This window comes from Lonchura striata, chromosome 9 (assembly GCF_050655825.1).
Source record: "Lonchura striata isolate lonStrDom1 chromosome 9, ASM5065582v1, whole genome shotgun sequence".
Classification (NCBI taxonomy): domain Eukaryota; kingdom Metazoa; phylum Chordata; class Aves; order Passeriformes; family Estrildidae; genus Lonchura; species Lonchura striata.
Window position 1 is genome coordinate 30052457 of NC_140711.1, and position 10804 is coordinate 30063260.

Below are 10804 nucleotides of genomic sequence, written 5' to 3' on the forward strand. Positions count from 1 at the left end.
CCTGCATTGTTCCATTTGCAGAGAAAAGAATTTATGGGACTCTGGATGGAAAGGAGATTACTGAAATCCTGGATGGATACATGGGATTCTGGATATGTGGAACTCTGGATAGAAGGAAAAGGGGATTGCTGAAATCCTGGATGGATATGTGGAACTCTGGATAGGAAGAAAAGGGGATTGCTGGAATCCTGGATGGATACGTGGGACTCTGGATAGAAGGAAAAGGGGATTGCTGAAATCCTGGATGGATATGTGGGACTCTGGATAGAAGGAAAAGGGGATTGCTGAAATCCTGGATGGATATGTGGGACTCTGGATGGAAAGAAAAGGGGATTGCTGGAATCCTGGATGGATATGTGGGACTCTGGATGGAAAGAAAAGGGGATTGCTGGAATCCTGGATGGATACGTGGGACTCTGGATGGAAAGAAAAGGGGATTGCTGGAATCCTGGATGGATATGTGGGACTCTGGATGGAGAGAAAAGGGGATTGCTGGAATCCTGGCCTCGGGCAGAAGATCTCCTATAAGAACTCCAGGGCCCAGGAGGGTGTCCAGGGAACCTCTGCATCCCTCCTTCCACACACCCAGCACCGACCCCGGCTCAGCGCTGTCCTTTTCTTGTGGCTGGCTCTGAGAGAATTCGGCCCTAAATACATTTTTTATAATTTCATTTTATAATTTGGCTGGACTCATTTTCATTTATAACAACCTCTTCCTCCTCCTCACCCCTGGGAGCCGAGGCAAGGGGAATCCTGGAGCAAAGGTGCCTCCAGGACAGCTGGGGAGCTGAGGGAAAATCTCTCCAGGGCCACAAACTCTGTGAAAATCACATCTGCAGGGTGGCAAAATCCAGCTTGTGAGTGGGAGGAGACCTGGAGCTCGGTGCCACCCCTGGGAGAAGCTCTCCGTGCTCCTCTGGGTGTCCATCCAGGCTATTCCAGGCCTGGAATTGCACAGCAAAGCTCCAAGCCCAGCTCTGCACGGGACAAGTCAGGGCGTGAGGCAGCCTGAATTCCTTCCAGGGCCTGCAGGAGGGAAGGGGAGGATGGAGGAGGAAAACCCTGGCAGGGGCAGAATTCCTTAGGTGACAGCTCACCTGGTTAAGCTCATGCCTGGAGGCAAAGAGTTTCCAGCAGTGCCAGCAGAGCTGATCAGATAATGCTGGAGAAATCAGCTCCCAAACCACAAAAATGAGGTGGTTTTTTTTGTTCTTTTTGGTTTTTTTTTTTCCTTTTTTCTAGGCTGAGTTCCTGCACAAATGACTGTAATTAAAGCTGTTACCTGTCAGTTCCTCAAGGCACTGAGGCTCCAGTGTTCAGGCTTTGGAAAAAAGCATCCCTGCATGGCAGCAGTCCCACTCATCCCTCAGCTTACTCATCCTGCCCAGCACCCACCCAGATTTGTCACCAATTAGTTGTAATTCAAGGATTCAGGGGGAAATCCCCACCTCCCTGAGCGAGGTGACTTCACAGGAAGTTCAGGCATGGAACAACAACAAAAAAAAACCATGGAAAAAAATCATGTGTGCCAGAGGCAAGGCCACGGGCAGGGCTGGAGAGGGATCCAAAGGCTCCTGCAGAGCTTCCAGAGAGGTTTGGTGGATTCCTTTGGAATTCATCCCTCATGGAAGAGCCTCAGCCCTGCCGTGTCCCCAGGGTCTGCAGCGCTCCTTCCTCTCACACCACTGCAGCTCAGAAGTTCTGTGCAATTCCCAAATCACCCTAAATGGTGGGATGAGGTCCCAATTTTCAGGGGTTTCTGTAAGACAGCACCGGCGGCTCCTGCTGGCCGACAGCGAGGCCTTGGGAAGGATCTTTCCCTCGGGAAAGGAGAGCACCCAGAGCCAGCCTGGCACTGCTCCCAGCCCTGAAAAGATGATGTTGCTTGGCCTCTCCCAGCTCTGAGACAGCCTGGTGGTGGCACCAGGCTCCTGCCGGGGACACCAGCCCCACCAGTGGCCAAGGATGCTCCGGGAAAGTTGGGGAATCATGGAATGGTTTGGGATGGAAGGGACCTTAAAACTCATCTCATTCCCTGCCATGGGCAGGGCCCCTCCCACTGTCCCAGGCTGCTCCAAGCCCCGTCCAGCCTGGCCTTGGGCACTGCCAGGGATCCAGGGGCAGCCCCAGCTGCTCTGGGCACCCTGTGCCAGGGCCTCAGGACCCTCACAGGGAACAATTCCTTCCCGAAATCCAATCCAAATCCACCATCCTGCAGCTTAAAGCCTTTCCCCGTGTCCTGTCCCTCCATCCTTGTCCCCAGCCCCTCTCCAGCTCTCCTGGAGCCCCTCAGGCCCTGGCAGGGGCTCTGAGCTCTCCCTGGAGCTTCTCCTCTCCAGAGGAACATTCCCAGGGCTCTGAGCTCTCCCTGGAGCTTCTCCTCTCCAGGGGAACATTCCCAGGGCTCTGAGCTCTCCCTGGAGCTGCTCCTCTCCAGGGGAACATTCCCAGGGCTCTGAGCTCTCCCTGGAGCTTCTCCTCTCCAGGGAACATTCCCAGGGCTCTGAGCTTTCCCTGGAGCTGCTCCTCTCCAGGTGAGCCCCCCCAGCTCCCCCAGCCTGGCTCCAGACCGAGGGGCTCCATCCCCTGGAGCATCTCCGTGGCCTCCTCCGGCCTCTCTGCAGCACCTCCCCATCCTCCCGCTGGCTCCGGCATCCCCGGCAGCATCCCCCGGCCGTGCCCCGGCCGCAAGCCCCGCGCCCCCCGAGCGCTCCGCACTCACCGAGGCGGGGCTGGCCCGCGCCTGCCGCTGCTGCTCCCGGCTCTGCAGCCCGGCCAGGTGCCGCTCCAGCGCCGCCCAGTCCATGGCCGGCGGCTGCGGCTCCCGGGGCGGCCGGGGCTGCCGGCGGGGGCCCGAGCGGGCCGGGGGCCGCGGGCAGCGCCGGGCGGCGGCGGCCGCGGGGCCGCAGCGGCGCCCATGGGCGGCCGGGCAGCGCGGCGGGGACGCCCCGTCCTCCTCCTCCTCCTCCTCCTCCTCCGAGTCCTCCAGCGCCGCCAGGTCCAGGCTGCTGGGGGACGGCGAGGACTTGCCCTCCGAGCACGGCGTGGCTTTGCTGGAGTTGGATTCCGAGCTGGAGCGGCTGCTGCCGGCGTCGCTGCCTAAATCCATGCCATCCTCGCGGGAGTCCTGGCGGAGAGAAGCGCAGCGCGGGCGCGTCAGGGATGCCCGGAGCGCTCTGCCCGCCGGGCACGGGAAACGCCGGCCCGGGGCCGCCCCCGCGCTCCGGAGCCGCCGCCGGCGCGGGGCGGCCCCGGGCGGAGCGGGCGGGCGGAGCGGGGCCGGGCTCCGGCTCCGCCGCTCGGGAGCGGCGGGCAACGCCGGCTGGCGGCGAGGAAACACCGCTCCGACGGGCAGAAAACCCCGCGTTCTTGGGGTTTCCTTCAATTATTCTCGGTTTAGCGTCTTTTTGTTATTTTTTGTTGTTGTTGTTATAACTAGGATATTAGCTAATGTTATTGTATTCGCTATTGTAGCTAATTTTTTTGTTACACAAAAGAATATTGTTATTCTTTATTCCCGCCGTTGTTGGGTCGGGAGGATCCCAAGCGATCCCAAGCATAAATCCAGGCTGGTGAGAGAATGGATCGAAGCAGCCCACAGGGAAGGGGTTTGGGGGTGCTGGTGGGAGAGAAGCTCAGCCCGAGACGGGCACAGGCGCTGGCAGCCCCAAACCCCCGTGCTGGGCTGATCCCACGGCGTGGGCAGCACGGGAGGGGATTCTGCCCCTCTGCCCGCTCAGGTGAGACCCCACCTGCAGAGCTGGGGGCTCCAGCAGGATCCGAAAGTGCTGCAGAGAGGAGCCACGGAGCTGCTGCAGGGCTGGAGCCCCTCTGGAGCCGGGCTGGGAGAGCTGGGAATGTTCCCCTGGAGAAGGGAAAACTCCAGGGAGAGCTCAGAGCACTGCCAGGGCCTGGAGGGGCTCCAGGAGAGCTGGAGAGGGGCTGGGGACAAGGATGGAGGGACAGGAACAGGGAATGGCTCCCAGTGCCATTGATTGGGAGATTGGGAATTGGGAATTCCTGGCTGGGATGAGATCCCCAGAGCAGCCATGACTGCCCCTGGATCCCTGGCAGTGCCCAAGGCCAGGCTGGACATTGGGGTTGGAGCAGCTGGGACAGTGGGAGGTGTCCCTGCCATGGCTGGGGTGGCACTGGGTGGGATTTAAGGTCCTTTCCAACCCAAAGCATTCCATGATTTTATGGCTGGGTTTGGCAAGGGGGTGGCATCGTCTGTGTGGGGCTGTGGGTGACTGCAGGGAGTGACATGGAGTGACATGGAGTGACATGGAGTGACATGGAGTGACATCCAGTGACTTCCAGTGACATCCAGTGACATCCAGTGACATCCTCCCTCCCACGCCCCGAGGGACCGCAGGGACCCGCCACAAATCCCCGCTGCCACCCTCTCCCTTTCTTTCCTTCTTTAAAAGTAATTTAAAGTAACTCGTTAAGAGTCTCCTATAAATAACTGGGCTAAAAAAAACGAATCTAGTTTCTGCATTCTGGGTCACCGGAGCCAAGTTTAACACGCAAATGTTCCCAAATCCACGGCAGGGAGACCTTTTAAGGTGGCTGAAATGGGGAGCATCAATCTCATGGATCAGGAATTTCCACGCGGGGTGTGGGAGATGTGGCAGCAGCAGCTGCCCCCTGCTCCCTGCAATCCCAACGCTCTGGGCATGCAGGAGGGAGTTCAGGCCCAGGGGAGAAGCAGCAGCTCTTAATTGGAATATTGCAACACTCATCGGGGTAGGAGCTGATTTTGGGGCAGGATTTCGTGTGAGAAATATCCTTGAGGTCACCCACGAGAATCAAAACATCTCTGTGTTATCCACGGAACAAATCCAAAATAGGATTCCAGCCTGTCCCAGCACCGGGAGGAAATGACCTCTGCCCCAAGAGCAGCACGGGGGGTTAAAAATTAAAGTTGTGCAGGGTGGGGAGGTGATGCCAAGGCCCGAGGTGGGCACGGCTCCGGGGCAATCCCCCCTCGTGGTTCCCCAGTTGTCAGGAATTCCAAAGGGATGAGAGGGAGAAGGGAACATTTACAGCAGTTAACGCTGGGACTGGGAACTGCTCATCCCGGGGACCTGGGGAGGGGAGGGGAGGGGAGGGGAGGGGAGGGGAGGGGAGGGGAGGGAAGGGAAGGGAAGGGAAGGGAAGGGAAGGGAAGGGAAGGGAAGGGAAGGGAAGGGAAGGGAAGGGAAGGGAAGGGAAGGGAAGGGAAGGGAAGGGAAGGGAAGGGAAGGGAAGGGAAGGGAAGGGAAGGGAAGGGAGGAGGGGTCTCCTGTGCCAGGTCTGACTCCTCATCCTCCTCTTGGGCAGCAGCGAGAAACTGGGAATGGAAAACTGGGAATGGGATTGGGAACTGGGAATGGGAAGCTTGACATGGATGAGTGAGAATGGAAAGATGGGAATGGGGATGGGGATGAGGACTGGGAATGGAAAACTGGGAATGGGGATGAGAATGGGGATTGGAACTGGGAATAAGAATGGGAATGGGAAACTGGGATTGGGAAACTGGGAATGGAAATCTGGGAACAGGGAGCGTGGAGAAGCATCCAGCATCCCAGCAGTCCTGGGAGTACCAAACCCCACCAGCATCATCGGGGACAACCATCGGGAGCAGGGGGCTGGGGCTGAGGGGTGTCGGTGTCCTGGAGCCATCCCCTCTCCTGTGGGGTGGGAATCACGGGCTCCTGGGAAGGTTTGGGCTGGAAAGGAACTTCAAACTCATCTTGTCCCTGTCCCAGCTGCTCCAAGCCCCGTCCAGCCCGGCCTCGGGCACTGCCAGGGATCCAGCCCGGCCTCGGGCACTGCCAGGGATCCAGCCCGGCCTCGGGCACTGCCAGGGATCCAGCCTGGCCTCGGGCACTGCCAGGGATCCAGGGGCAGCCTCGGGCACTGCCAGGGATCCAGGGGCAGCCTTGGGCACTGCCAGGGATCCAGCCCGGCCTCGGGCACTGCCAGGGATCCAGGGGCAGCCTTGGGCACTGCCAGGGATCCAGCCCGGCCTCGGGCACTGCCAGGGATCCAGCCCGGCCTCGGGCACTGCCAGGGATCCAGCCTGGCCTCGGGCACTGCCAGGGATCCAGGGCAGCCTCGGGCACTGCCAGGGATCCAGCCCGGCCTCAGGCACTGCCAGGGATCCAGCCCGGCCTCGGGCACTGCCAGGGATCCAGCCTGGCCTCGGGCACTGCCAGGGATCCAGGGCAGCCCCAGCTGCTCTGGGAATCCCATCCCAGCCCTCCCCACCCTCAGAGGGAGAAATTCCTTCCCAGGATCCCTGAAGCCATTCCCCCTCGCTCTGCCCTGGTTAAAAATCCCTCTCCAGCTTTTCTGTAGGAGACTGCCAGCCCCAAGCAGGGATTTGGAGGATAAAGGGGCCGGGATACACAGAATATCACAGAATTTCTTTGGGATTAACCTTTCCCTTGAGGTGTCTCCTCCGGGTGCTCAACCCGGATTATCCCAATTTTCCCTCCCGAATCCCTCCCTGTTCCCAGCTGATCCCTGCTTCCCTCCCAGGCTGCCTGGCGGCCGAAACTCCAGGAAAATCGGGAACTGCAAAGTGCAGTTTTAAAAATAATCCCAGCAACTGGCAGGAAGGAGCAAAATCCTGGAGATGAATTACACGGGGGAAAAGTTTCGTGGCGGGGTTGGGAGGGGGTGGCATTTGACACGATTTGGGTGGTGCAGCTCTTTATTTGGGGCTGCTTTAACGTCACCACCAGCCTCCAAAGGGATTTTTTTTTTTTTTCCCGAGCCAAGGAGGAGCTGCCAGGCTGCAGTCACTGATGGGGACAATTTGATTTATAGGATTTTCCCTGGGCGAGTTTCTTCCCTTCATCAGCACTGAGAAAAGGACAGGAGCGCTTCCCTCTCCCTGAATTTCCACCTGTGGAACGTGGAATGGCACGAAACGAGTGCCAGGCACTTCCCAATCCCAATTTTCCCATTTTAGTGGGATAAAGCTGCTTCAGCCTTCATTCAAGCCATGCTTTAAGGTGCCAGTCCTTGCAAATCCCTCCCTGCTGCCCTGGCCTCAGACAAATTTGTTTCTTACAAGGTTTAACACATCACACACGTGATTTTTCCAAGATTTTTCCAAGCTTCCCTTTTTTTTCCCTCCCTCTACAGACCGATCCAATAATTTTTAACCTCGTAGTAAACCCTCCTCACTTCTAATTATACACAGGGAACAAATTTCTGCTCGACCTGCTCAGGAAGGAGCTTTTCCAAACACAAATAACATTTCTCTCTTCCACAAACCCTTTTCCAACACCATGGAAAACTTGGGATTTGTAGGAACTTTCAAGGGTGTGAACACAAACCCTTGGAGATGAAAGAATCTCCTTTACATCTCTTTTATTCAGTGCAAAGGAGGGGTTTAATACAAACGAGACTTGTGGCAGAAATACATCACAAAAATCAGATTTTTATTATTTTCCTGGTGTCGGTTCCAAAGGCAGTTTGCTGATTATCATAAGCTTTAAATTTATTTGATTTTTCTATTTTGGTACTGCTGTAACCCCATTCTAAAATGGGCTTCTTGTGTTCACTCCTGCTAAATTGCCAAAGTTTTTGGGTCAGAGAAGGAGGAAAGCAGGGAAATCACAACCACCCTTAAAACACCATAAATGCCTAAATATGGGAATATTTCCAGCTGGGTCTTTATCCCAACAGCCTCGTGTCCCCCCCCCCCAGAGCTCCCAAATTGTGTTTTTACTTTAAAAACGGGTTTGGGGGTTTTGTCCCCACCCAGGTGGGATTTGCCAGGGAAACGCTGCTGGGATAAAAAGATCCCTGGGATAAAGCAGGAAAGGGAAGTTTCCTGTGAACACAGAGGATTTCCCTTTCCTGCACTGAGGTCAGGGAACGTTTCCTTTTCCTGCTGCCAGCCCTCTGTGAGCATTCCTGGCTTTTCTTGGATCGGGGGCAGGAAAACGCTGCCAGAGCTCACCTGGCATGGGGAAGGTGCCCCTGCCCAGGGCATTGGGGCTGGATGAGCTTTGAGGTCCTTCCCACCCCAAACCACGCTGGAATTCTGTGATTTGATGATTCTGGGATAACAAATCCAGCAGAGAGGAATATCCTACAGTTTATCCAGAGGGAAAAGTTGTCTCCTCTCCAGAAATCCCAAAAACATCCTGCAGTCCCTGTGCACTCCCATGACCCCAATCCCTGTTTTTGGGATCAGAAGCACTGGGATGCCCAATCCCTGTTTTTGGGATCAGGAGCACTGGGATGCCCAATCCTTTGGGATCAGAAGCACTGGGATGCCCAATCCCTGTTTTTGGGATCAGGAGCACTGGGATGCCCGATCCTTTGGGATCAGGAGCATTGGGATGCCCAATCCCTGTTTTTGGGATCAGGAGCACTGGGATGCCCAATCCTTTGGGATCAGAAGCACTGGGATGCCCAATCCCTGTTTTTGGGATCAGGAGCACTGGGATGCCCAATCCCTGTTTTTGGGATCAGGAGCACTGGGATGCCCAATCCCTGTTTTTGGGGTCAGGAGCACTGGGATGCCCAATCCCTGTTTTTGGGGTCAGGAGCACTGGGATGCCCAATCCTTTGGGGTCAGGAGCACTGGGATGCCCAATCCTTTGGGGTCAGGAGCACTGGGATGCCCAATCCTTTGGGGTCAGGAGCATTGGGATGCCCAATCCCTGTTTTTGGGATCAGGAGCACTGGGATGCCCGATCCCTGTTTTTGGGATCAGGAGCACTGGGATGCCCAATCCCTGTTTTTGGGATCAGGAGCACTGGGATGCCCAATCCTTTGGGATCAGAAGCACTGGGATGCCCAATCCCTGTTTTTGGGATCAGGAGCACTGGGATGCCCAATCCCTGTTTTTGGGATCAGGAGCACTGGGATGCCCAATCCCTGTTTTTGGGGTCAGGAGCACTGGGATGCCCAATCCTTTGGGGTCAGGAGCACTGGGATGCCAAATCCTTTGGGATCAGGAGCACTGGGATGCCCAATCCCTGTTTTTGGGGTCAGGAGCACTGGGATGCCCAATCCTTTGGGGTCAGGAGCACTGGGATGCCCAATCCCTGTTTTTGGGGTCAGGAGCACTGGGATGCCCAATCCTTTGGGGTCAGGAGCACTGGGATGCCCAATCCCTGTTTTTGGGGTCAGGAGCACTGGGATGACCAATCCTTTGGGATCAGGAGCACTGGGATACCCAATCCTTTGGGGTCAGGAGCACTGGGATGCCCGATCCTTTGGGATCAGGAGCATTGGGATGCCCAATCCCTGTTTTTGGGGTCAGGAGCACTGGGATGCCCGATCCTTTGGGATCAGGAGCACTGGGATGCTCCCCCACCCCAGGTTTTCCAGCCCTGTGCATCCCTGAGATTCCAGCACCAAACCAAACCCCACCCCTGGGATCTGGTGCTTGCTGGGATGCTCCACCCCTGCCAGGGCTTCCTTCACTCCCAGAAACTTTCCCCACATCCTAAAACACCCCCCAAATCCTCCTTGTCTCTTGTCCTCTGGAAAAACTGGAGGATGAAAGAGCTGCTCCTGCCCAGATGGGTTTTCCTCGCTCTGGGCTGAATCCTAAAATCATGGAACGGGTTGGAAAGGATTTTAAAGCTCATCCCATTCCCCTATCCATGGGCAGGGACACTTTCCTCTATCCCAGATTGCTCCCAGCCCTGTCCAAGCTGTGCTGAAACAATTCCAGGGATGGAGCTGCCTCCCCTGCCCTGTCCCAGCAAAATCCTCGGAGGAAACAAAAGGAATTTCCTTATCTGCCCAGCAGCCTCTGGAATTCCTCGTAATCACCAGGGCCAGGGGGAAAAGAAAATGCCCTTTAATACAGTGCTCGGGAAGGCACGTGGGTAAGGAATGCGAGCAGGGAAATAGCTGGAATATTTCAAATGCATGAGTCCACAGAGCCCTGCTGAATCTTAATATTTATGTTGCTTCCTCGAAATGCATTAACTCCCCAACCCCAGCGTGTGCACGGAAGCTTTTGCAGCATTTCCCCCCCAAAATTCCTCCCGATCCTTTGGGCAGAGAGGAATCAGCCCCTAAAGGAGGTCTCAGCTTAATTAAGGGGTGTGTTAATCACCTTGGGGGCCTCCGGAGCCCAACAGAAGCGGGGAGGAGCGAGCTCAGCTCCAGCAGAATCCGGGAGGATTCATCCCACCTGCCTGAAGCCGGGAATGTTTGGAGAAAAACCCAAAATTCAGGAATTTCTCCCAATTTTTTGTTGCATTGTACATTTTCTGGGACTGCAAATTTTTTTTTTTTTTTTTTTTTTTACAACGAATCATTTTTTGTCCAAGTCAGCTGAAGGAGAGGCACAGAAAACGCTTTGGAAAAATAAAGTTTGGCTATTCCAACAATCCGCAATCTCACGGTCACTCCCTGGCAGCAGCGTCTGAGCCCAGCTCAGGGTTGGGTCAGGTTACAGATAATTAATTAATTAATTTATTAATTAATCCCAGCCCAAAGCAGCCAAAGCCCGGAGCGAAGCAGGAGAGGGGACGGTGCAATTCCGGCTGCGAAAGGAATTCCTGCTTCAAAGGGAGGCATCAAATCCCGCAATCCGCTCCATGTCCAGGGAATTTGGAGCCCAAAAAAATGTGGATTGTCGGTTCCCATCGAGGACAATTCTCCTCGGCTGTTTCTGCCCCTCCAGATCCCGTTCCCGTCCCCATCGGATGCGCCTCAGCTTCGCTTTCCCCGGCGGATTCCCAAAATCCTCCATCAGCCCTTCCAAGCACAGCTCAGTAACCAGGCTCAGACTAACTGTTCTGGGTTTAATTTTTGGGTTTTATTCCCAATC

The 10804-nt window shown here is 55.9% G+C and overlaps 1 protein-coding gene across 1 annotated transcript in view; it reads right to left on the reverse strand.

Annotated features, from left to right (window-relative positions):
• Positions 1-3226, reverse strand: part of SCHIP1 (schwannomin interacting protein 1) — a 43899-nt gene extending 40673 nt beyond the window's left edge. Inside the window, exon 1 of the mRNA XM_077785756.2 lies at positions 2723-3226. Coding sequence (XP_077641882.2) covers positions 2723-3109 — 387 coding nt within the window. The 5' untranslated portion in view covers positions 3110-3226. The remainder of the gene's footprint in view (positions 1-2722) is intronic.
• Between the last annotated feature and the right edge of the window lie 7578 nt (positions 3227-10804).